This window comes from Poeciliopsis prolifica, unplaced genomic scaffold, assembly GCF_027474105.1.
Source record: "Poeciliopsis prolifica strain line A6 unplaced genomic scaffold, Auburn_PproV2 SCAFFOLD036, whole genome shotgun sequence".
Classification (NCBI taxonomy): domain Eukaryota; kingdom Metazoa; phylum Chordata; class Actinopteri; order Cyprinodontiformes; family Poeciliidae; genus Poeciliopsis; species Poeciliopsis prolifica.
Window position 1 is genome coordinate 4,649,754 of NW_026562411.1, and position 27,399 is coordinate 4,677,152.

Below are 27,399 nucleotides of genomic sequence, written 5' to 3' on the forward strand. Positions count from 1 at the left end.
GATTTCCTCTCTCACATATATTCAATATTTAACAAATTACAGGCTTACACAACCAACACCATCTGACATTCAACCGACCAGTACTAACCAATACTTTACATCCTCTTTGACTGTCCTCCAGTCTGTGGACGCACACCAATAGCTATAAAAACAAAATGTTCCTCCCTTATGAAAATGTCCTTTGGATCTGAGCAATGGCCTGCGAATGAGATATTGTTAAATACTGTATTGATATTGTTAGCAATTCCTTCCTCACAATGCTGCCATGATCCAGTGAACCTCAGCATTTCAATCAAACAAGCACCGATCCATATCAGATGAGGGCATTAAGGGCAGGGAAAGTTAATTCAACTTGTACATATTGATGTCTGATATATAGGCATAATTGATTGTGATTTGATATATCGTGCAGCTCTAATCTGTTGGGTTCTTTTTATGATTCCTTTAAGAAGAAAGACAGTTCTTGTTTCAATGTGAGGCAACTGACTGACTGTGGTTCCAAGAGCTTCTGCGAAGGATCCATTTACAGTTCTACCTAGGAAAAGCTTTCTAAAGGTTTGCTAACTTTGGTGGTTGGTACAAATTCTGAAGAAATGGACTGACATCTAAGAAGAACAGTAGAAGATGCAATGCTGTGGGTAAGGATTAGAAAACCTGTCTAAATCTGCAGAAGAGACCCTCAAATATTAGCGTGTGCTCTTTAAGTGTCAGCTCTTTTGAGGCCTTAGCTCTTATGTCCAACAATAATGATTCTCAAGTTTGATCAAGTTTGCCTGAAAACTGATCATTTTTATGACACATTATCATTAAAAAAAGTTCTATATAATAACCCAGTTTTACCTGGAAACTTGCTTTCCGTTGGTACTTCCTTCTATGCTGCATTTCTGCAAAAGTTGCAGCCCCTGTGGCGTAGGTGTAGGCCATGTGGGGCAGGAAGCTCATGGGGTCAAGACTGGCGTAGGGCCTGAGGCCTGGGATAGTGGCCTGAGCAGGACTTATGAAGGTGGGTGGAGGAAAAGCTCCATGGGTTGGCAAGGAGGTGTACATGGGACCACCAGCAAAGGGATTAATCCCAAAAATTGGACTGGTGCTTTTCTCCAGCTGATGGATAGAGCTCCCACCACTGTCCGAGCCCAAGACCTCCTTCTTGATCTTGACAAGTGCTAGAGATCCAGAACCCTGTTCACGTACTGACACCTCGCCGTTGTACTCGGTGATAAAGCCATTTGGCTTTGGTCGCTTTTGTGCCATGTGTTTTGGCAGCGACAAATCTAGAGGAGTGTCCCCATGGGCATCCTCAGAAGTGAGGCTGTTTGGAGTGTAAGAGCTACTCTGGGAGTGTTTTGATGAGGTGGAAGACAGGTTTAGAGGTGACGAAGTGTTGCTCCTCAAGGGATCAGCGGGATCTACTGGTTTGTCCCCCTTTGTGTGTCTGTTGGCTGTAAACAACTGATTGATCTTTGTGAGTCTGTGGGTGGGATCAGTGTTATTAAAGCCATTGTGTAAATCAATAACAGGAAGGGACACTGGAGACCGACTCAAGCTGCGTTCTGGTCCTCCACGCTCGGGAGTTGGGAACTTTTTCCTCAAACTGTCCATGTGGTTGTTTTGAATTTTCCATCGCGAAAACCAATCTTTTATCAGTTCTTGAGGAAGGCCAACCGCAAGGGAAATCTTGAGCAGTTCTTCGGAGTTGGGGTCAGCGTTCATGGCAAAGTAAGCCTTTAACACTGATATGTGGTCCTTGAAAAGGTTGGTGGGGCTGTGGGGCCTCTCAGTACGGGACGATTCATCAGCCCTCAACCCCCTGCAGCCAACAGGACTGCCTTCTGGATGCTGCAGGACTGCTTTGATGTCCTCATTCATTTTACACATGTAGCGCTCATGTTGGTGAAGTGGGATGGGTCCGGGGAAGATCTCCTTGCAGTATTGGCAAGAATGGGTTAATAACTGGTTCTGTTCATCTGAGAACTTTTCTTCACCGCTGAGATCAACTGACTGGTTTGGTTTCTCTTTCTTAGGATCCATTTGCATCTTGGAGTCATTGATAAGGTTCTTGGCCTCATTGACCTTCTCCAGCGTGTAGTCAATGATGCTCTTGGTAGGACTGTTGCTGCCAATCACCTTAAAACTGGCCCTTGCCTCCATCTGGGCACCCAACTCCTTCATATAGGCTCTAAGTTTGGACAACTCCTCTGGGTTTCCATCCATCTTCTGCCTACAAACAGTGTTGTCCACAATCTGGAGAACCTTCTGCACCTCGCTTAGACTGCTTCCAAAAGGTTCAGCATATCCCAGCAGAGAGAGATCAATCCCCATCCCACCCAGTTGTTGAAAGGAGCTTTGTGAGGAGCCAAGCATACCCAGTGGACTTCCACTACGACCATTTAAATAGACACCTGGTCCTACAAATCCATGCTGTGAAGCCATTAGCAGACGGTAGTCATTAAAGTCCATTGGCTCGGTTTTGACGTCCACCTGACCTTGCTGGTCTTGCAGGCCAAGGAGGCGCCCATTCTCTAGTTTTTGCCGGAGGTGAGCCAAGGCGGGGCTTCCAGGTGAGGATGTTGTGGAGTTTGGAGAAGAGCCAGGTTTGCTGTTCCCATTGCGTACTCGGCCATTAAGGGCAACCAGGCCGATGCATTTCTTGCTGCTGATGTGGGAACTGTAGGATCCCGAGTGGGAGAAGCGCTTCTTGCAGTTGGAGCATTCGTATGGCTTCTCACCTGTAATGCAACACAGAGATTACTTTACTTTCCATCTATTTCAAACAACTGAGATTTTTCCAGATGTTTCCAACAATGAATAGTCAATTCATCAAAACCAGGACTGTGTTTCTGACTTAGTTAATCTCAGTGGTGGAGAAAGTACTGAGTTTCAGTAAGTTCTGTCCAAGTACAGAACCTACTCAAGTAAATTTAATTCATTACTACCCACCTCTGTTTAAAGTACCCAGTCCTTTAAGTACTCAACTGTCTCAACCTGCCAATCACCAATTAACCAACAATCCAATTTTTAGTTCAGAATATATTTGCTGTTGTTAGAGACCACCAACAATTTAATCTGACTTTTGATAAAATGAGCTTTACAACTGGATCAATATGTTGCTTTTTTAAGTTGAAATGTTAGAAGATGAATCATGAAGAGTTCAGAAAATTGCTTCTGTTTCTTATTTAACTGACCTTAGTTTTATTTACTTGTATAAAGGAAACAGTTGTACTTATACTTTTTGTTGTGCATACTAATGACAACAGGATATTGTGTTTTTATTACAAATAGACTGCATTGTCTGGGTTCATTCTCTGAGTGTGTGTGTGTGTCTGATGTTCTGCCAGTGCCAAGGGTGATAAATGTGTGTGTTTATCTGCTCCTCCACCCCTCTGCTCCACTCACCGCTGTGAATACGGAGATGCTCCTTCAGGTGATGCTTGTACTTGAAGGCTTTTCCACACTCGCTGCACTTGAACTTGCGGTTTGCAGCTCCCTCACTGAGCAGCGGTGGCTGCAAAGAGGAGAAACCGATTAGAAAAGGAGGGAGGAGGAGTGGGAGTGGAGCAGAGAGGATAGAGACAAATTCTCCTGGAAGTCTGAGTGCAAAGATGCATTCTGAGAAACGGCGTGGGCTGACTCTCTTCACATGCTGCAGTTTCTGGTTGAGGTGCATTCCCAACATTTCAAATGCAAATACACAGATAAACAAAAACAAAGCGTAATGGAGGGGTGTCCTCCCCCCACAGGAGAGTGGGAGCTCATGTCTTTTCATTTCACATGAAACACAAACCTGAACACTCATTTCCTTTATTCAGCTGATAAAGCGCCTCTTTCATCTGGTTGCTCTGACGTTTCTTAACCACAAGTTTAACCAGAGAAGAGACATGATGATCAAGTTACACACCATTTGGACACATTAATGACGTTATTATTAGAGTTCCTCCATTCTGATTCCATGGTAAGCTTTCTGCAGGACGGATGGAAGGACTGAAGGAGAAAACTTTTCACAACATCAGAAATGGAAGTTAATCTGGAAATTGTTTTCTTTCAGCTACTCAAGGAGATGAATCCACATCCATGCATCCATCCATCCGTCAATCCATGCATTCATCCATCCGTTCACCCATCCGTTCTTCTTTCCATGGTGAGGTCAGAAGTCTTGATAACGTGTCTCATTGTCTGTTGTGTTTCATGTTTGTGATCAAACAGACATGAAAGCAAAGGATTTATGTCTCAGATGTTTTAGAGATTCAACTTGAGGATTTCTGTGTTGAAACTTGAACTGATCTGAGTTCAGCCTCTGGTCTCAGTTTAACGGTTTAACCGAGGGAGTCCTCAGATAAACACTGAGAGGATTAGGATTCTCCAGCCCAGCAGGGAAAAGACCATCTGGTCCCAGTTCAGTCTGCGAGGAGGTCTGAGGAACCGGAGGATCCTGACAGCCGACTGCCTGGATAAGGTAATCCCATTACGATCGTGGTGTAATTGGAAAATGGAATGACTTCCAGCTTAGTTACTGACTCTAATGAGACTCCTGGATGTAAGGAGCAGAGAGCAGGCGTGTGCAGGAAGCGTTTAACACGGCCTCATCATTAGATTAGAGCGCGAAGTGATGAGCTGCGTCTAAAGGCTGCACGCCCAAACACATCTGCTGCTGCAGGAGGAGGCTCCGCCCACACAGGATGCATCGGCATCAATTATCTATCTATCTATCTATCTATCTATCTATCTATCTATCTATCTATCTATCTATCTATCTATCTATCTATCTATCTATCTATCTATCTATCTATCTATCTATCTATCTATCTATCTATCTATCTATCTATCTATCTATCTATCTATCTATCTATCTATCTATCTATCTATCTAATTATCTATCTATCTATCCTTCCCTCCATTCTGCCCTCCACCCATCCTGTACAGGTGTGTTTTCTCACCTGGTCCACAGTGGGTTTGTGTGTGGTCATGTGCCGCTCCAGCTGGGTTCTCTGGTTGAACGTTTCTGCACACAGCAGACAGGTGAAGGTCTCCTCTGTGTTCTCATGTCGATACTTGATGTGCTCCTTTAAAGACGTCAGCCGCTTGTAGCCGCGCTCGCAGTACGGACAGGTGAGCAGTTGGGCGAAGTCGTCTGTGGCGCCGGAAGGCAAATCTGCAGGGGGAGGTGAAAGGTCACATCATGAGTCGTGTCGTTTTTGATCAGTCATATTTTTAACTTATTGGTTATGATCTTTTTGCTGCGACCATCAGCTCACCATGTTCGCTCTCATCCTGGCCGCCGGCCTCGGGCGTGCTCAGGCGCGTCACCTCCTCCGGGGCTTCTGGGTAAATGATGGCGGTGTCGCTGCGCTGCAGGTACTCAGCGATGGTTGCTTGGTGACCATCGTCATCCTCCAGCTTACGTTTCTGGAAGAAGTCGTCCAGCCTGGAGATGCCGTCCAGTCCCCTCCCTGACAGAAAACAGACGGAGAAAAGATGATCGTCGGCATAAAAAGACACTTTCTGCCCTGACTCTTGTCTCACAGGTATACAAATCAACAGACGCCTTGCAAGTCTTTCAAACTGACTAAATATTTACCAAAATTTGTGGAAATCTTTCTGTCAGATGCAGCTTGACCACAATTACAAATAATGTTAAAGAACATAGACATGTGTTACTTATAAAGTACTATTAAGTTTGTAACAATTAAAAACAGATCATTCATATTTAAACAGATGTAAGGTTTATCAGGTTTTATTGTGGTTCATTTCTGAGAATCAGAAAAATTAAGAAACAATCAGTCATTTCCATTTAATTTGTTGTGTTTAAAAATAAAATATTTTTGTAAAAAAGTGTGATTTTGGGTGCATCTGTTGTTTCATTTCATTGCGCTGTTATTGATCAGAATATTGAATATTGATCTCACCTGCACCGTCTTCCACCGCCTGCAGAGAGGCCTCAGGTCCCACAGCATCGAACTCGCTGCTGCGATCGTCTAAAGCAACAAAAGACAAACATGTTAATCTATTCCTTCTAGTTCTTTAGAACTGATTCTAAACTGGTTCTTCACTGGTTTTTATCCTTCTTGTTTCTTCCTTCAACTGGTTATTGTCTTGATTTTAAAACTGGTTCTCTCAGGGATTCTTTTCTTTGTTCTCTTCCTAGTATTTTCTCCTGGTTCTAATCATATTTTATAATTATATATTGTCCTGGTTCTCCTCATGAATGTACTCTTGGTTCTTCATTTTGTTTGTTTTGTTTGTCTTAGTTATCCTTCAGTTTTTTTCCCCATGTTATTCAAGATTTTCTGCCAGTTTTCTCCCTGTTTCTTTACCAGCTCTCAATATTTTTCTCCCACTAATCCATCTTCATTCCACCAATGGAGCTAATACTTTTTAAATATACCCATTAAGTAATCATGTATATCTTGCTAAAATGTTACTTGTAAGTTGAATTATTTACTTACTTAAGGTTATTTGATTAGAGTGACTTTTTGCAGTGTATTTTTCTTCTTCTGGTTTTCCCTCCTAGTATCCCATCCCCACTCCTGGTTCAGACTGTCATTTTCCTCCTTTCAGAGTCAGTAAACTAAAAATTGTTTTTTAGCAGCTGATCTGTGTTCAGAGGAACCGGATTGATCAATAATTCTCATCAAGAACAGTTCCAATGTGTGAATACACAGATGATAACCACCTTTTTCTGCTATCTGAGGCTTATTGAAGCATCAGAAGCAGCATCTTTTATGTGCTGGAGAAAAACAAACAACACTTTGGTGCTGATCAGATCAGAGACTCACCGATACAGTCGTCCTCTCTGTGGGGCTCAGAGTCGTCCGGCTCCAGGTTGGACAGCAGGGTGTGGCCGACCCTGGGCGACGCCACCAGGACGGGGACACCAACTGGACTGCCCGCCTCTTCATCGTCTCCTGCTCCTCCGGTGAAGCTGCTGTCATCACGGAGCAGCGTCTGGTCGTCCTCATCTGTCTCTGAGGTTGTCTCCAGAACACTGTCATAGTTCAGAACTGAAACACAGAGAAGGAGGAGGAGATAAGACAGCTGGTAAAGCATCTGGAAGCAGCTTTCCCTTTGGATCTTCGTCAAGAAACGTTGAGTGAAATTCAGTCTTTGACGAGATCCTGAATGAACGACATTAATTAATCTCTCCTCTTGATTCCTGTCAATGAGCCTGTTAAAGTCTTTCTGCAATAAATATACATATACACCTGGGGAAAATGGACTTGGAAAAAAAAAGTACCATACGATTCCATCTAAGATTGATTGATTGATTTGATTGTCTCATTACGTAAAATAGTTTAATCTGTCTTTTCCATTGAAAAACAGCAGAAGCTTCCTTTGAACCCATAATGACTTATTTTTAAAGCTTGATTAATCAGGATTAATCAAGTTGAATCAGTTATTGAAATAATTGTCAACTAATTAACTGTTACGCACATACAGACAAAAATAAAAGTCAGATGCCAAAAAAAACTACGCACTCAGCGCAGCAATCGAACCAAAACTTAAAAAAGTATGCATTCAAAACTTTTGCCTGGAAATATGTTTGACCCAGAATCTAAAACAATCTATTAAGCACAATTTGGGATCCAATTATTAATTGATTAAATAGTCAATAGGTGAGCCTTACACCGTATTGATGTTAAGTCCAGCAAAAATGGCTGAGTTTCTCACATGATGTTAGAAGTAATGTTTTAGCTGCAGATGCATCTATTGGCACAGATGATCATCGTTCACTAACGAAATGCTGTTATTGTACTTTAGACAACAAAATGTTTATGTTCTTAATTAAAAAAGGAAGTTATTTACTTGAATTTTTAATGTGTTTTTAATATTGTATAGAAAAAGCTTCACTGAAAGCACATGCCAATGTTTTCATCCGATTAATCAATTAGTCGTCAGAATAATCATTGATAACTATAATTGTTTGTTGTAGCTCTACTTGTTTTAGTGTGATGTTTGTCAGCTGTGTCGGCTGCAGACTTGAACTGAGTTGAACCTGACTGAGGTGAATTGTGTGTGCAGGGGTGAGGGTTGGGGTGCGTGTGTGTGTGTGTGTGTGTGTGTTTGTGTGTTGGTTGGGGGGAGGACGGGAGGGGTTGCATGACATCATGGGAACAGCCTGCAGACGGGAGTCCAGCCACAGACACAGCCTCAGATTTTCAGCCTCGTTCAGCGAACACAGATTGTTGGAGTGCCTCTGCTGCGTCTTATCACACTTCCTGCTGCAGATTTGATCTCCCACAAGAGGCAGCAGACCCCCCCCCCACCCACCACCACCACCCCCACCCCCAACGAACCCCCGACCCTCTCAGCTACACGGAGATTAGTCTGTTCATAATATGATCTTTGTCTGCAGCCGCTGCAGCTCTCGCCTCCCGGACAACTGCGCAACAGGTGCAAATTAAAAAGGGAGCCACGGTGGGCTGGGCGCAAATCTGCTGACCTGGGCTGAATACCAAGAGAGGGGGAGTGGGGGTCGGCGAAGGGAGTGGGGGGGGGGGGGGCGTGGGACAGGCCAGGCTTTAATAAGAGGTGTGACCGCTTCAGACGGGTAAAGCCCTCTGTGATCAAACATAGAGAGATGGAGCGCTCGCTGTGTGGTCCAAGGTATACGTGGGGGTCTAATGTGACCCCCCCACATCCCCATAGGGCCAACACACTCCCAAACCACCCCCTCTATTATTCTATTATTTCTTTCTTTCCTGACTGAAAGAATGTGAGCTGCAGCTGAAATATTCAGCTGTTCCAAAGCAGGATATTGATTTATCCAGCTTGATCAATAACCGGTAATCAGGATCAATAATCGTTAGGTTGTAACATACTGATGGTATCAGGGAGTGTTTGGAACCAGCCTATTTTCATTTTTTTCTGATCAGAGAACTCAGCCAACCTTGAACTTTTGCCTTAATGTGAAGGAAGTATGAGTTTTTCAAACAGAGTATGCAGTGATTTGGGTTCATGTAGCCTTAAGGGTCTCTTTCCATTCAGAGGTTCCCAAAAAAACTAAACCCTAAAGAACCTCAGCCTTTTTTTACTGAAGTTTATTTCAGATGGTTGTATTGAAGATATCCGACATACGGTTGGAACATAGCTTGATGGGTAGATTGAGACCTGCAGATGAGGAGCAAATCAGTGGAAACATCTACTGCTCTGTCCTTCCATAAACCAGACACTAAGATGCTTCAACTCCTCCACTTCAGACAGAGAATTACATCATACCTGAAGAGATGCTGACGGTTCAGCAAACCCTACTTGAGCTTGGATGGCTCATCTCCAAACAGCAACAGGGGAACGTTTTCACATGGACCCACCACATGTGAATTTTGGCTCATCAAAGCTGATACTTATTGATCCAGATTTCTCCTTTTGGAGCCCAATAATTCAAATAACCAGGATCAATCAGTGACATAAAGGCTCGTGTTAAAACTCCAGACTCTGACTGGTCAACAGCTGCTGACCCCCCAACAAACTGCATTCAAACTGCTGTCTGTTATATAGATCGCACGATTCGCTGCTGCCCCACAGCAAACCTGCAGCTGCAACCCAACAATGTTTCAGAGTGAAAGGTCTCCACCAGAGAGCATCTCTGTTTCATCAGAGTGAGGCATCGCTGGAGGAGAACATCTCTGTCAGTTGTCTTTGTGTTGAGCAGAGCTGAGGACAAAGCTGAGACTCCTCCTTCTCCTCTTTCTCCTCCTCTTCCTCCTCCAGCTTCCCACATAGACGCATTAATCTTCCTCCTCCTCCGACATGTTCTCTGTTGTCACATTGGTCTCCAGCTGTTTCTGAGAGGAAACTCCTCAGAGGCGGCACAAACACACACACACACACAACTGGAATCTGAAAAGCTCAAACAGCAAACGCAAACAAATATGGATCACGCAGCCCTGAAAACAACAGCAGCAACACGATAGAAAAACAAGCCACACTGAAAACAGTGTGTCCTCTTCATGTCTCTGTAGGACATGTGATTTCGTCGATGACTCAGCATCACGTTGAGCTCAAACCTTCAGAAACAGCAGCCCATCTTCCAGCTGCTGCAACGCTGGTCCAGGTGCTGCGTCCTCCTTTGTCCGCTCGCTGCCTCACTCTGAGGTGGAGGCTGATGCATCCTCCTCCTCTTCCTCCTCATCAGCTGATCACCTGAGCAGCAGCCTGAGGGAGGAGGGGATGTGGTTCCCATGGATACCAGGTTCCTACCTGGAACTCAGTGTTTTCATTTCATCCAGTTATCCAGAATCTTCTGCAATATTTTATCGTGATTTTGACCAAATATTCTCCAGGCAGTCCTAAAGTCTTTTAACTGTGCAGCCACTCAGTCCCCTGTTATAAATCTGTTGTAAGAAACAGATTTATAATCTATTGTAGCATCGCTGCACCTGCTGCTGTTTCTCTGAACAGGTGTGCTGTTGTGTTGGGGTCTGCTGAATGTGGGGAGTTCCTGCATTGAGCCACTGATTGTGTTCAGTTCCTGATTGAATTAAAGTCTCATTTATCTGCAGGGACCTGTGCAACAGGCTGGAAACTCAGGCGAGGAGGGGGTCACAGCCCAACATCATCATTGTCACCCCCACAAATCAGCCGTCCTCCTCCTGAGACCCGCCTCCACACATGGTACGACTCCCATGTTTATGGGCCCCACTCGCCACCATTAACCGTAACGACTCACAGAAGCAGCAGAGCTGCTCCTGATGCTCTGGTACAACACTGATTGACTGATCTGATTCAAGTTTCTCCCTGATGAGCATTGTTTTATATTTAAAAAAATCCCTCCTTATTCTTTCCTGTGTTCCCTCTGATGTTGTGAGGAAGTAGACAAAGAAGTTTTCATAGCGCTCTGAAAGAATAAACCAAGATAGTTCGAAAGACTTGGTTCAATTAGGGGCTAAAACCTGCACCGTTTGTTACATTTTCAGCTGGTGCGGTTTGCTTTCACACTGCAGTGTGTCAAACAAACCAAAACCATTCAAAAGACGTGTTTATCCCTCATCTGTGGTGGCACTGCACCAAGAACTACAGAGGAAAAAGACACAAAAACCTCTGAAGAACACCCTGAGCTCAACTTGCTTCTTCACAACATGTAAACAAAAATGGAGTTGCGTCAGACTTAAGCAGCTGGAGGATTTCACTCTGGTCTTTCACTAGCACTAGATATGGGTATTTGTTTTGGTTGTTTTTACCCAGTACTCCTACAACCCAAATCCTTCCTGTTTTTCTATAAGCATTCGAATGCACCAGAGTTCACTTCAACCGAACCAAGACATGGCTGTTTAGACTGATCAGAGTTCACTTTTTGGTCGACATCAGAGTTTGATTGCGCATTCACACCTTCCCAAGCGAATCGGTCTTTCTAGGCAAATGAACTAGAGTTAGATTAGATTAAAGTGGACCAAACAGGGCTGGTGTGAATGAACCCCAAGTCTTTCTGCAAAAAGTTACTGCTGAACCAAACAGAGAACGCTAACTGTGAATCATTTCAGGCCTCCAGCTGTACACAGAATTGCAAACATGCTCAGAAACAACAGACGTCCAACCTCAGAGTTTACCATAGCGAGAATTAAAGAGGAGCAGAGTGATGAAGAGGAGCTGGAACCGACAGCTGCTCATTTCTAAGGTATGTGCTGCCTCTAAGAATGGAGCAAAATCCCTCAAAGACAGCGCTGCCGGGGGAGCAGGGAGACATGGGGGAGGCACCAAAGGCAGAGATGTTCTGCTGGAGAGTTGCTGTGTAATTACAGTTACCGCAACCCAACTTTCCCATGAGGCCGAGCGTTCCAAGACAAAACTGGGGAATCTGTAATTCTGCCTGCAGGGTGGAGGGAGGAAAGAGGAAGAAGTCTGTGTTCTCTTAATGTGACAAGAGGTGAAGCAGAGGCATCTTCCTCAATCATCTCCCAACAGCTCTGGTACCGCGGCCCGCCGAGTCTGACCTGACCGGACATTCAGTTCACATTCAGTGACATCATACAAACTAAAAACTGTAAAATAATCATTTGTAAAATGATTATTTTAGTAGGTGATGATTCTGACGATTAATTAATTATTTAGAACTGGCCAATTCTACATTTGATCACTTCAGACTTTTTATGCAATATTAGAAATACATTGAAAGATGCAAGTAAGCAAATAATTAAATCTCTTGTTAAATAAGAAAACAAACATTTTATTTTCTAAAATGCAATAACCTCGCATTTCTTTCGTGAACGCTTGATCATTTGTAACAAACGATCGATATGCAGCTAAAATGATTCTTCTAATGTGGGTACAAAACACTTATAAGCAGAGGTTTTCTTTAACCTTAAATGCAAAATGTATATATTTGTAGTATATGGCCTCAGTAACCAAATAGTCAGTTATTAAATTTGTTGATTATTTTAGTAATCGATTCATCACAATTAATCAAATTAATCATTTCAGCCCTATTAAAAATATCAGCTTTAAGTCCAGCATTTTTAATGGAGCCCTGTAAACTTTTGCATGCTGTGGAAATATGTTTGCAGTGACATCATGCCAGAGTTTCAGCAAGTGATATAAGGTTTCACATGCATCTATTACAATTACTCATGGTAAAAAAATTAATATGCTGTGATATTCGTTTCACTTACAGAGCCTAATATAGTGACTTAGCTTGCAATGACAACAGATGTATAAGCCATGATATGACTTTAATAGTAGAGATATCATGTTTACATGCACTGATGTTGCATTTCTGCCCTTTTTAACTAATGAACAAGTAAAACAACCGGCTCACAAAGACTCCATATACACCAATCTAAAGGGATAATTCAGCAAACAGCCATCTGAGGATTTATTTCTGTGACAAGGAACAGAAGAATCTCAGAGCAAAAACAAAACTAACAGTCAGCAAAATCTAAACTGTGTGGTGTTGTGTTAAAGTTTACAGTTAAAGTATGTGTAGCTATTATTGTACAAAGCTGAGTTCTTCTTACCACCAAACCAGTCATTCCTAATTTAACACATTCAGCATAAGTGGGTTCATACCTGGAGTGTCAGACTGAGCACATATGGATAAGTCACTTGTCAGAAAATCTTTTAATAGAAACTTTTGGCTTGGATTCACAATTTGTACATCTGTTAGAATCTAAACGAGTCTTTGCAATCAACATCTGTCACCAATCTCATTATGATGCTATGTTTATGACCTGTTCATGTGTAGGAAATGAAAACCTCATCATGGCTGCATACCGAAAATAAAAGCTTTTATAATAAGATTATATGGGAGTTGCTAATTACTAAATCCTGTTTTTAAATATTATTTAAAGTTCTTTTCTCCAGTTTTAGAAATGGATGGCAGTTTGTGTTTAGTAAAATGAAGGTTTTAGGTTTGATATAAAACACCCCCCCCCACCCCCCCCCCCACACACACACACACACACACACACAGACAGGATGAGGATGAGATAAAGGACAGATCAGGTCATTAAATACTGATTTAAGGTCATCGATGTTACAACAAATGATCTGCATTCTAGAAAAACGTGAAAACTAAATGTAAATTTCTGACTGTAGATCAGGGAGCAGATTTGTTAATCTGATCTACTGCAGCAATTCACCTCTTCAAAAAAGTAGTTAAAGTGATTTCAGTGCTCAGTTCAGACCTTAAATGAGCAGGGAACAAGTTGTTTTTGTCTGCAGATATGTGCAGGAGTTTAACGTTAAGTTTATCAGCTGCAAGGCGTCCGTTGAAGCCTCACCTCGGCCTCGGTGTGTCGCCTGATTAGACAAACAGAGGAGAAAACAGAGCTGCTGCGCTCCGATAAGAGGTGAAGCGCCGATATCATGGCCGCCATCCACTCATACGTGTCTGTTTCAGGAGGAGCAGAAGGAGGTCGGAGGTGTGAACAAGAGAGAACACAGCCGGTGAGCCGTGAATGGGTTTCATGGTGAACATGAACAAGCTCCTCTTGTTCTACAAAAACTCACGAAAAACTTGACTTTTCTACCATTTGAAGTCACAGTCTTGTTCTACATGCATTTTGAAGCCCGTCAAACTTCGTCTTTCTGTGTGAGAAATCAATTAATCATCAGTCTCCGAGGTTTCCAGGGGGGCCTTGTCCATAAAAATGTAGGTTACTTTAAGAGAAAGTCAGACTTTAGGAGTGAATAATGGATAGATTCGCTCACACTATGATGAGGAAGTTTGAGGGTTTACAGCCCAACAGCCCCTCTTGGGGGGAAGGAGGGGGGAAGAAAATCCAAAATGTCTGAATTATTTATCTTCCCAGGTGGAGGATGAATCCTTATGAAAAGAGAAAGCAGGAAGAGCGCAGTTATTAAATCCCTCCAATGAATACCTTCTTCCTGCGAAAAGCAGCGCTAGAAAAACTTTTTTCTGCTAATAATTCATGACTGCAGGTATTTTAACTTCCCGCCGCTTCAAAAAGCATCACTCCAACTTCTTCTTCTTCAGAGCAGCAGCAGAGGCGCACTGCGAGCTTTAAAGCTCTTTGTCGGTTTGTGCCGTCAGACTTTAATCCATCAGGATCAGCTGCTGCAGACGGAGGGAACTCTATGGACCAGCTGAGGTTCAGAAGCGGACCTATTAAAAGGTTCAGAAAATCAGCCAAAGAGGAAAAGAATTTGCTCAGAAAACACCCGAGTTAGAGCCAGAACTGAGTCACAAACACCGCACAGAGCTGAAGATCAGCCAGAAAACTAGTCAAGGAAAGATAACACCATAAAACCGAGCCACAAGTGAGTCAACATTCAGTCCACTCAGCCAACTCCGAGCTGAAACTGAGTCACTGCAAATCCAACCCCAAAACAAAACTAAACATCTGGTGGCCAACAAAGATCTGGCAGCAAGGAGAGAAGACGCTGAAGTAGTGGTAGAAAAATCAGTGAAACTCAGCAGGAACATAAAAAACTGATCTGCTCGAAAATATTTATAAAACCTAAATAATATAAGACAGTAAAACAGATCACCTGGATACTCTAAAGTTAAGGTCAAGTAGTGTAGCTAAAGGGTCGTGGCAAATGAAACACACAAATGTTTTCTTTCCACTGAGGACAGATTCCTCAGTAAACCAAACCAAGTATTCACAATGAAACTGAATAAAACTTCAATGAATCATCTGCAACCTGAAGTACAAAACTGAACTACAGGTTTAATGTATGCGTGTGTGTGTGTGTGTCAGGTATTGCTTCACTTCACACTGACTGGTCTTCAGAGGTATTTTCATCTGTTCCAGGAACAATTTGCAGAAGTGAAACTGCTGATCAAGTTGCTCTAATGTTGACTCACAAGACCTCCATCCTTCACCACAACCTGCAGCCGGACACCAGCACCGGGCACAGCCGAGAGAAGAAGAAGGAAAACACCGCCGTCAGCACTTCCTCAGGTCACACAAGTCTGTGTGTCACAGCGTCAGTTGTTTTCTGACAGTAAACACTGAGCTGGAGAAGCTCTGTTTTACTGTTATCTGACACAAAGATGTCTTTAGTTGTTAACACCACCTGGCTACAGTCGCCAGTCATCAGTTCTCCAGAGCCTTGCTAACAACCTAATTATTTTATTCACGTCTAAAAGTTGCAGTGAACCGGCCCTTGAGGACTGGAGTTTGGTTAGATGATTCTGGTCACTGTGAAAACAGAAACATCAGCATGCAAAACTTGTAGCCAATAAGACTTCAGCTTTTCTGAGGTGAATAAGCACCCTGAAGACCCAGACTCAGAGTGTGTATCTGTATGTGTGTAATCGGGGGTGAAGGACAAACAGGAAGTGAGGTGTCATTGGAGTCAGTCAGTGCTCGCGGTCGCACCTTTGGACTGACAGATGTGCTTTTCAGTCATGTGACCTGAGAACAGTCCTGATCTACTCAGGGCCCACCCTCGCTCTGATTACCACTGAGGTGACAGGAAGTGACAGGCGCTCAGGCCCCGGGGCCCAACTTTCCAGCCAAATGAACAAGTGGCTGCAGGAAGTAGAAATCCATGCACTGACTGTCACTCAATGCCAGACTGTCAACCAATCAGATCCCAGCTCACAGTGTGGTTACCTGAGTGACACCTGAACACCTGGTCGGTCCATCCACCTGAGTCAAATATGACATATTTGAATTCTTTGCTCACCAACCCACCTTAAGATTCTACCAATCAAACTCTAGCATCGAAGCTCATAAAACACCAAATCAATCAACCAACCAATTGGGATAACAAAGCTTCCTATTATCAGAGAAGAGACAGTGGAGACATTTGGGTAAGCTGCTTCTTCAGAGCAGCTTATTCAGGTTGCACAGTCGTCTGGATCCACTTTTTGATTACTGATATCTGAGGATTAGTATTGGCTGATACCGATCCAATACAGAAAATCTGTGCTTATTTCACTTAACCCTTTTTTTACTTGTTTGTTATTTTTTTTAAACAGACACAAATTTATTGAAAAACTCTGCACCAGTACAACAAACCTAAGTTCACCAATAGCTTCAGAAGCTTGGTCAAATATCTGAAAACAACACAACTTTAATTTATGCAGTCAGAGCAATAAAGAAACTGAAACTACCTTGGTCAAAAATGTAAAAAAATTAAAGGCAAAAAGCCTTTTTTTCAAATGGTTCAGAAAGCATAATTAGGAATTCCAAATATGATGCAAAATATAAAAAATAAAGCATGACGTCCCTCAGAGGACAAGGCACAGAATTAGACTGAATAGATCTGTGGATCGAATATCACAGATACCCAATTTAGAACTGTTTCCAATATCAGGACCAATAAAGGTAATAATAGATCAGTGCATTTCTATGAGTTCTGAACAAAATAAGAAAGCATTCCTCATATTTTACTAAATAAAAAATTATTTATGCTTCAACTCTACAGCAGCAGCAGCAATGTCAGCAGAGATTTGACATGTTTGCAGCCCCCCTCCCGTCAGCTCTGCCTGCAGACGAGTGGACATGGGGGAGGGCAGTTTAAATCCTCTCCAGCCATGCTCTCACCCCTCGCCAAAATAAAAGCCCTTTATTCTGTAGCCTCTCTGCTAATTAAAGCATTTAGGCAAAGTGGTCAGAGTTGATTCTGTCTCACTTTCCTTCTTCATGTCCCAAGTGTGTGAGACAGAGATTAGCTAAATCAGTGGGAGGAGGAGAAGAAGAAGAGAGTTTTGTTACAGTCGACAATATGAAGAGGCTCTCAAAGTCTTTTCAAACACAAGACGAGCTGAAAACTCTGCAGTTCATTCTCTGAACACAACCAGGACCCTGAATGCAGCACTATCAGTCTGAAGCACATCAACTCTCTCATTGGAATAAGAAGAAAATAAATACAATACATCTAAAAATTACTTATTCTTTTGGTAAAATTACCCTGGAAGAGCTCTTCATGTTCTCTTCCAGAATCAGCAGTAAATATATGGTTCTGGTCTCTTCTAGAAATCTCAAAATATTTCCCCAAACATTCAGAATCACTAAATGAGCCTTGGACTGACTTGCAGATGTTTGAACATCCTGAAAACTCTGAATATTCCTGGAACAGACACATGCAGATGACTGGAGTCAGAAAACCCGATCAGACCACAGCCTGATGTTGGACCGGTACCAGACCAGATCTGAGGACAACAGCAAAGAAGCTGGAGGTTTTCCACAGCCTCTCCCTAAAGGAGGAGTGAATGGTTGGACGCCACATGATGGCTGCTATAGGCTCAGGCAGCTGTCAGTTGTCAGGATGCTGGATGGATTCTCAAATCACTGGGTCTGAAATGTTTGCATGCAAGAATATTGGACAGGCTGAGAACAGCTGCTGGATTGGGAACGATGCAGCAACATCTGCGGCCAAACATTTTCCTGAAAACAACTAGTTTCTTGATGAAAATTACCAGAAAGATGCATCAGCGTAGCATTAGATCTTCTTGGTTCGTTGAAGACAAATTAATTTGTAGGATGACAACATATGATCATTGATCTTCTATTCCTGACATATTTTTGGTCAACACCCCTCCACAGCTTGGGGAAAACATACAACATACATAGACCTAGAGAATGATGCTTCCTCTACCACATTCTGCAATTTATGACATGCATTGTGTAAAAATAGCTAAATCTCAGTCATCTGACTGATAAACCTCTTTCCAAAAGACATTTTGCATTTCCAGATGCATCTCTTCACATTTCAGTTGAGTTTTAATTTGACAACTTGAAAGCCGGGGTCTCGTTTTTCACTCTGAATATTCTCAGTGAAGTGAAGTCTGTTGCCAGAAACAAACCGACATAAAAAAGCTCAGTCGATTGTTTGCTACAGAAAAAGCTGGGCTGCAACTGATTAAGGGGCAACATCAAGTATTAGTGAGGTTGTCTATGTTTAATCCTGAGGGAATAAGTGACAATATGCAGCATTTTATACATTCATAGAAAGATTTGCAATCAATTTGTGTTACAAAAGGTAAAATAACTTCACCCTGGAAATAGAAAAGCTCACAAAAATCATTGAAACTCCCAGACATGTAGGTAACGCATGCCCACACGAAGTGAATGGAAACTATTAATCGAAACTGTGCACAATGTACTGAACTAATTAATCAAATACTGTTTATAAAAATAGATAAAAATAGTCCCTAGGAGAATTTAATGAAAGTGGTGAGAAAACCCAGGTCTGTTTGGAGCGTCTTTAGCTTTAACTTTAGGGAAGGAACTTAATTTACATTATAAGCAAATCACAGAACGTTGGACTTTCCCAGAATGAAATGGCGTGTTGATACTTTTTACTGCTTTTACACAATCATACCTTAAGTTTCATAAAATTTTAAAAAGTTACCCCGGAATGTTGATGTCACAGTCTAGATTTTGAACCAGAAACTTTCTTGGGATTCAAACTCCACATGTCCAGTTTCATATGTACGATTTATACACTAATGCACAGTCAATTTTGTAGACTTTGTCAAATAATGTTTCCCATTTCTAGAGGACTTGCAGTATTTTGTTAACTCGACCCAGAGTGCAAAGTATGCACAACCAACTAATAGAACGGCATTACATCGTCGCTCAGAATCATTCTTTCAAAAGCATAAAAAGTCTCCTACAGAAACCACTGCAGGCAAATAAAAATTAAATCATGAGTGTCCATCAGAGAAAAACATTCACACAATGACTGTCGGTTTGTTGTCTGTGGTTTCTTTCTGTCTATAAGAAGAAAGGGGTATTGCTTTGGACTCCCCCTCTGCCCCAAAAAAGGCGGGGATCACCATGACAACCAGTGACTCAGCAGTTTCTGAGTATCTGGGTCGCACATTACTCAGCAGGTTGATTTTTCTGTTATTAATCCGTCATGGCTGCCACTATAATCCTTGTGTAATCTGAGGAATCGTGTCATCTCAGTGTAACGGCGGCGTTTAGCAGAGAGACACTTTCTGCTGCTCATTGGTTGTTGACCAAACCCACAATCCTGCACCAGTTCACTGGACCCGGATTTAGATCATGCCCCGAAGTGTGGGGTGAGTCATCAGCAGTTATTTTCTGTTGTTGCAGAGGAAGTTTGAAACATTGCAAAGTTATAAATATTAAATTAGGTGATAATGTTGGTTAAAGGCTCTTTATAGTCATACATGTAATGCCATATTGATGATGTAAGGTTCTTTAACATCTGAGTGCCACAAACCTGTCCTTTAATCGCTGTTGAATTGCAACATTCAGGTTCAAAACTGTTAGCATAATGGATTCTTCCTTTTTTGTCTTTTTTTTAAATCAGAGTTTTGTTTTTTTTTTGCTTCCAGTTTCTGGATCAGAGGAACAAACTGTGACCGTCCTCCTCGTTAGTTTGTGTCGCCTCACTGAGTCTGAAGCCGCTGATCATCACCAAGGTCATGACCTCGGAGTCCGGGGCACTGTCAGGGTGAAAAAACACAAACTCTGTTGTGCAAACCACAGGCTCCACTCAAACCACAGGCTCCACTCAATCTGAATCTCATCCTCATCAGCACCTGTCAGAAATCCAAACGGTTTGAGAGAGAGGAAGGCACTGCTTCTCTTTCAATCAGCGGATCAGTAACAGACTTCAATATATTTAAAGGTCTGAAAATAACAGGCGCTGTGTCAGAGAGAACTTTTTTTTGGAGGGGGGACTTCCTAAAACCTGACAAAAATCTCAAAGTTTCACTTAAAAACAGCCAACTGCTATAAAAGACGCTTGTCCAGCATCCGAGGAGGCAAGTGGGAAGTGAGAGCAGAAAAGGAAATAAAAAAGAGTGCGAGGGCACCGCATGAAGGTGTGTGTATGCGTGTGTGTGTGTGTTCTCAGAACCAAAGGAGAAGCAACAATGTGGTGACATGGTCAACACAACTCGTGAAACAAAGTGTCAGCAGATTACGGCAAAGGGAACTCAAGGACGATGCAAAAAGAGGAAACTGGTGCAAGGACGGTTTTCTGCTGCTTACCTGCTGGTGTAGACGTGCACACACAATGCGTCAAGAAAAAGACAGAGTGTTCTATGAAGCAGCAAATGTACTAACAGTCATTCAATAAATAGTTGTGTCTGCTTGGGTTGTATGGTGTCGAGGTGACAATGTACCACGAAAAACCAGCAGCTTTACCAACATTTCCCAAATCTTTTATTGTCCTTTGACGTTGTTTAGTTCTGATTAGACTGAGCAATCTCTTTTTATGACCGATTAACATTTCCTCTGCAGCTTTCTGAGAGACAAGAAAAAACGTCTTAGCTTTAACTTTGGATAGACTCTAAAAGTGCCTGAGCATATCAGCACTACCGGCACTCCTAAAACCACTATCTGCTGTCTTGCACTGTGTTCTGCGAGGTAACTTTTGGTTGAACTTCAGGTCTTCAGGGTCAAGAACGTTGCAAATAAAACTGTTAGTTTGAGATAAGAGATAAAAACATTTAAAACCGATACTGAAACTTCAGGAGAACCAGAGCAGGTCGGCTTTTCAGACCAGTGAAGAGCTTGAGCAAACGAAGCTCCACCTCGGGAATGAGGTTTCTTAAAAGCTTAACCAATCAAAATAACATTAGTATTGGAGATTGTTGACCAGATACCGACTATATCAATGCACTTTTTGCTGGAAAAAGAATCAGAAACATTCAGATATTAGACACTTATAATAGATAAACCAACAAATCCTTCATGACCTGCTTTGCACTTTGAATCTTTGGTTCCTGCAGTCAACATTTTGATTTTATTCACATAAATGAAAAATTAAAAGAAAATATGGCTGCTCTGTCTCCGTCCACAGGGACAATGTGAAGTTAAAACACCGGCAGTCCCTGTGGACGTCGTGTCCTTTGTTAATGACCGCAGTGGATTGACTTGGACGGGGGCTACAGTGCAGACACATCCAGGTCTTATTGAATTCTCTTCTGCTCTGCTGCACGCACACATAAGTCGGACGGTAATTATTGTCTGGTATCGCTTGGATCAATTTGCATTTAACCCAGATTTTGGGAGCAAAGAGGATTGCGGCGCGTCAAGAGAAACGGGGACAGGCGGCCGTCTTGTCCGCTGCAGCTTCTTGGGCTCAGTCATAAATCACCGTGCCTCACATTCAGCCTTCCAGACAACCGGACAAAGGAGGGACGACGTGAAGACGCCCCCTCCCCGACCCCCCAGGGCACACTGTGTCCACTGGGTCATCTAGTTCTGCCCCACGGGAGCAGGGGAACTTTTCCCAGGCTCATTAAGATGGGCACGAAACGGGGCCTGGTCTGGTGGGACCATTACTTTCAGGTGAACTGGTTTTCATGACAACTGGTCAGACTCCCAGTAACATGCAATATCTGCACCTTAAGCTGAACACAATAGGTTATGAGCATAGCTTAGCACAAAGATGATCAAAATAATGTTCAGGTGATATTACAAAAAGACTATAAACAGGGAAATGTCTTAGTACTTGCAGAAAGAACATAAAGTTGGAAAAAACAGTTAGCATAGCTTAGCATCATTCATTTGAAAAATGTAAAACTCTTGACACTAAATGTGAAAAAAAAAAACTCTAAATATGTTTATTTTGTAAATATTCGTAAATAAGGCTGTTAGCATAGCTTTGCAAGAACACTGTAAACAAATAAAATTAGTATAGTGTCTTCAAACATGATATGAACAAATTAGCATAGTTTAACAACACAACTATAAACAGGGGAGACTTTGTATGAAGTTTCTAACAGAGGAAAGTCTGTGAATGGAGTTTACACAAGGAGAGCACTGAAAACTAAATGTGATTTAGCACAAAGGTTGTAAATATAAAGATTGCCTAGGGAGCTGTTTTTTCTCAAAATACACCTAAGCAACAGGCAAATCTTCCAAAGAAGAAAAAAAGTATTTTTAGTGTGTTTTTAGACATTTATTAGACATCTAAATGTAGGCCTGTTTTAACCGAGATGAACAAGCATAAGAAAAAGAACAGAGTGAGCTGGCCTCAAACTCAGGAACTGTCAGCTATAAAAACGGCAACTTTACTTGATGAGCTTCATAATAAGAGAATTATATATCAGTTCAAGACATTTTTATTTCAGTCTTGGTTTTTGTTGCCGCTATATCAAATTGGTAATATGCTTTAAATACGCAAAGGCACTGCTAACATATGAGGTTGCAGTAAATCCATCTCGAAATGATTATTCTTGCAAAACAATACACAGATTTATGCTTATGTAAACGTCAGGAAGTTGTCTTTGATGGTAATGAGGGGGGTCTCGTGTACAGCCTGTTCAGCTTGAATACTTTATGACATTTCAGAATAAAAGAGATCCTGTTTTCAGTCACCAGGACAGTACAAATATGTATTTCAAAATGTACCGTGGTTCTTTCTCTGTTTAGCAGTTTTGCTTTGTCTAAATACAGATTAAATATAGAAGTCTAAATAAGAACGACAGACTTAACATTGACTCATCTCAAACAAAGGCTACAAACAAGCAGGGATGACGTAGTGAACCACTGTAAACAACATGGTATTATAGAAATATTTTAAACAGAAGCATTTGGTGTGTGTCTGCTGCACTAAAATAAGTTTTTGGTTTTGTGTGATTTAATTTAATTGTCTAAATGGGACAAAAGGTTTTTTTTAAAAGATATTGTGGCATTCAGATGATATATGGATGCCATAGACTCACATAGACTCACGTCTGACTCATGTGTGCAACATAATCCATGTGGGGAAAATAAAGCAAATGTTTTGAACTGTGCAGAAGGATTGATGTGATCCATGTTAACAAATTAAGATATTATTTAACCTACAGTCTGACAGACTGGATTTGGCCTTTAACACAGTGAGGTATTGATCGACCCGGTTACGCCTGTTTTCCTGTCGGATCATCATTGTCGTACCTCCATTCATGTGTGAACACATCCAGACTTTAGCATGTGTGTCACATCGATTGCTCCCACCGACCCAAAACTGATCACAACACAGACACACACTCATAAAATGCAGCATACAGTAAACACACACACCCAGTGGGCCGTGGGAGAAGAAAGAACACACACAGACACACACTCACATCAATGAGGCCTATTGACTCTGTTCCCTCTGAGCACGCACAAAGCCGGCCTTTCAAGTTCATCTGGACTGATGTAATAAAATTGACACATGCAGTCGGCTGAATTCTGGGGCGCCTGTTACCTAAACTCTCATTTCCAAAGCACTGTCACCTCCCCTCACTGCAAATGAATCAATTACAGAGCAGCATAATCCTGTTAGGGGCCAGATGAATGCATACCTCCCCGCTGGCAGGTGCTGGCAGGCTGAAGGGGCTTATTGGAGCAGGCGATATCAAAGCTGGGGTTTTATGTGCCACATTAGAACCACTGCAGAGCAGCGAGAGGAAGCCGCTGCGCCTGCGCTCGCCACCTCAGCCTACACAGCCAAACACTCTGCCAAGCAAACAAACCAAATAACATCGGGCTGTAGATCTGGAGACGACTGACATGATTTATCTCGTATCAGCAGCTTCACTGGAAACATTCTGCTGCGTTTTAAGACACGGGTCAACCCGGGGGACATCCGACTACTGGAAACAAAATGTTCCAGTTGGGTTTTTACCACAATATAAAACCACACTGCAAAAACACAATAACCTCACCAAGTCTTTCTGGTTTAGCTTGTAGTTCAAATTTCTTAGCATACCTGAAGTTAATTGAAAGTAACTTTGATGAACAGATTTTTCTTTTTACTTACAAAAAGACAATTTTTATGCAAGAGTGAATGAGTAGTTTTTCATCAATATCAAGGAATTACTGACTTAAAACAAGCTACTTTACCTTGCTGAAAAACTACTTGTAAGCTAGTTTTGTCTAATTTCAAATGTTCTAAGATTTTTGCACCAGAAACTAGACTAAAAATACATGGTGAGGTTTTGCAGAACTCCTTGAAGTTTAATTCAAAATGAAGAGTAAAGCTGAAAGCACAGTTTCATCAACAAAAAGATTTAGCACCGATAAAAACACCATTTGTTTTTCCTCCAATTGTTTCCATGACTAATATAAGAGAAATCAGTAAGAGTTTTATTAAACCAGTGGAGGAGACACTCTTCAGTTCAACAATAATGGACAACAACTGTGCATGGAAATATGTGCTGCACAGATGATGGAGTGAAAACAGGCTTCTGTCAGCTGTTGCTCTCACCACATGAAGGATTAGAAGGAAGGGCCGCCTGAATATTATCCAGAGTAAAACACATTCAAACAAATCTGGGCTCAATGTGGCGCTTTTCTTCTGAACTCAACTTTAAGAGATTCTATGACATGAACTGAACTGAACAAGGCGTTTTCTTTGTTTTTTTTCTCTTGCTTTGGTCCGGGTTTTAATAGGAACAGCGGGTCAAAGTGGTGGTCTGGTTGGAACATGCTCACTCCAACACGTTTATAGCGTGTCAGAAAGTGGATTCTGAGGCACTTCGTCTTAGAACAACCACGAGCGTCGGCACGAAGAGGGACCAGAGGGGCGACTGAAGCCCCCTCCCTCCGCACCCTCTTCCCACTGCCGTCAGGCCAGCCCATTGTTCACCAGGGGAGGGGGTCTTCAGCAGATAAATGGCTGCATGTTAACCATGTTTGACAGGGCGCACAAAAGAGGACACCTCGGGTCCCATGACGAAACCGGCAGCCCCACATCACCGTCCCAGAGAAGTTTGACCCCCCGGCCCCCAAAACCCAGGAGCTACAGGAAGTTTCTGCTGCTTCACTTTACGACTGAAACATTTGACATGAGGGAACGTTTAAGTTTCTTTGGATGATAGCTTTATGATAAACCAATCAGGATGGGAAAGAAGGACCTCTACTATGACCTCTACTATGACCTCTAAGTAGAGGGAAATATTTGGACTGTTTTTTTAGACTGATGGCCATTGGGTTAGTTTGTTCATTTTACACCTCGTAGAGTTTGAGGTAAAGTTTTTGGGATGTTTTTATACTTGATGGTCCGGTAGACTCGGTTCGACTGGGCACCGACATGGAAACATTTTTTACATTTTCATCTCTCAAATGGATCAAAGCTTTTGAAAAACTTGGATTTCCACTCAGTGTTTTCTGAGTTGTGCACAACTTCCTTGTTTACAAAACATAAACAAAAATGCAGTAGCATCAGATTTTAGTGGTTGTAGGTTTTACAATGTTTGGCAAAAGACTGCAAAAGCATTTTTTCCCGCTAATGCTAGACTTGCACTTTTGTTTTGTTATATTTACCCAGAAGGCCCTGCGCGTTAGTCCGCTAACTGCTTTTTGGTTGTGCTCCTATCCATTCGACGTTCACATATGCATTAAAATAGCAGCAGCGTTCACTTCAGGCAAACTGAAACTAGGTTTTTAGCTGGACCAGAATTTGTTTTTCCAGCCTTCATCAGTATTCAGTAAACAAATAAATAAGAGTTTGATTAAGGAGTACCAGACAGGGCTGGTGTGAATGCACACCAAGTCTCAAATGAGTCAGTTTTCCACCATGGATGTCCAGGTAGTTTTGCTTTCGATGCTGTGTTTGTTTACCAACCTGTGGTGGAGACTTGGTGTTATTTTTGTTATTTCTGATGGGTCATCTGGCCAGTTTTCCTGCCTCTAAAGAGTATTTAGTTAGTCATTATGTCTGTTGCTGAGTAATCAGTCATTTTGATGGCGGGGTTTGTGATTTTTCTCATCTCTGATGGGAAGCTGGTCAGATTTGCAATATTTGATGAAACAGTCGAGCTGTTAGCAGTTTGGCGAACTGAGCCTGTTTTATCAGTCTTTGTTTTTTTTTTTTAATTGCCAGTTGAAGCATTTGGTCAGCTACTCCATCGTTAACACAGGACCGTGTTAGTTTTCCAGGCTGTGATGAGTTTCTCTGTCTCTGATGAAGCACTGGGTGAGTTTTTCACCCTCTGATGAATCATTTGCCCAGACTCTCAGCCTACCACCGAGGATGGAAACAGACTCTCGGTCTTTGACCAGTGTTCGGTCAGTCCTCCATCATTTGGTCAGTTTTTAGTCTGACAGAGTGACACACGAGTGTGTTCAGCTGAAATGAAGCAGTGGGACAAAAGCAGAAAGCGTCTGTCAGGCTGCAGGCCGAAAGAGGGGGGCGGGGGGTATTTTTTAGCCAGGGAGGGGGATTATTGTCCTTTGCTAACCTTTTCAGCTCTGCTGCCTCTTTGAAGGTTGACGGGACTTACAAAGCACCTGCCCCGTCTCCGAGTGTCCCCCGCCTCCCCCGGCTGCCCCCCCTGACCTGACCGGCATTCCTGGCCAACAGGGGGCCCTTCCCATGACTACCTTTACACCCCCGCCCAAAACAATCTCACAAAGTCTGGTAATCCCACAGCAAACACGGCTGTGAGGCTCAGAGGCGATGCACGAGACTTCTCACAGCTGAAAGGTGCTCATCACCGTGGGAAGCAAGAGTAAAGGAAACACTGCTGAGGTGCCCAGGCTTCAAAAATTGATATATCTTTAACGATTATCATTTTTAAAATCAATTGTGTAAACCTCAACAAAGTGTTTGTGTGATATGTTTCATTAGCATCATTTAAACTAGTTTTAGCTAAACTTGACCCAATGGCTCATCTGCAGTTCTTCCTGTCAGTAAATTCCTCTTAAACTTGAGTTGATCAGGAACCTGTGAGCTTCCCTACTCTCATCGTCTCTGGACTCTCGTTTGTTCCTGGTCATCACAGCGGAGACGTTTCCTTCAGACCGGACAGTGCGAGCAGCTCTGACAGGAGTGTCAGCTCTGATACCTTCATACTGTGAGGTCAGTCCAGCAGGACTCTCCCTGAGGCGACCGGGTCGCACCGAGAGGCGCTCCTCTGCCTCATTACTTTAATTGGCAGATCTGTGACCAGCAAGTGATGAGAGAAACTGATCTGATCTGGCCTGAGGAGGTTACACTGGGAGTCCAAGTGGACAGAGGTAAAGTGAACAAAGTCCTCCGTGAGATGCAAACTCACAGAGAAACAAAAGAAAAGTTTTTAATTGTCAAAGCAAATCT

General features: G+C 42.5%; 1 protein-coding gene across 3 annotated transcripts in view; it reads right to left on the reverse strand.

Annotated features, from left to right (window-relative positions):
* The window catches only part of zeb2a (zinc finger E-box binding homeobox 2a), a 43,293-nt gene that overhangs the window by 7,548 nt on the left and 8,346 nt on the right, over positions 1 to 27,399 (reverse strand). For all 3 annotated transcript variants that reach the window (XM_055052809.1, XM_055052810.1, XM_055052808.1), the window contains 6 exons: positions 6,771 to 6,995; positions 5,901 to 5,969; positions 5,250 to 5,444; positions 4,932 to 5,146; positions 3,394 to 3,502; positions 841 to 2,726 (listed from right to left, as the gene is read on the reverse strand). In XM_055052809.1, coding sequence (XP_054908784.1) covers positions 841 to 2,726; positions 3,394 to 3,502; positions 4,932 to 5,146; positions 5,250 to 5,444; positions 5,901 to 5,969; positions 6,771 to 6,995 — 2,699 coding nt within the window. The remainder of the gene's footprint in view (positions 1 to 840; positions 2,727 to 3,393; positions 3,503 to 4,931; positions 5,147 to 5,249; positions 5,445 to 5,900; positions 5,970 to 6,770; positions 6,996 to 27,399) is intronic.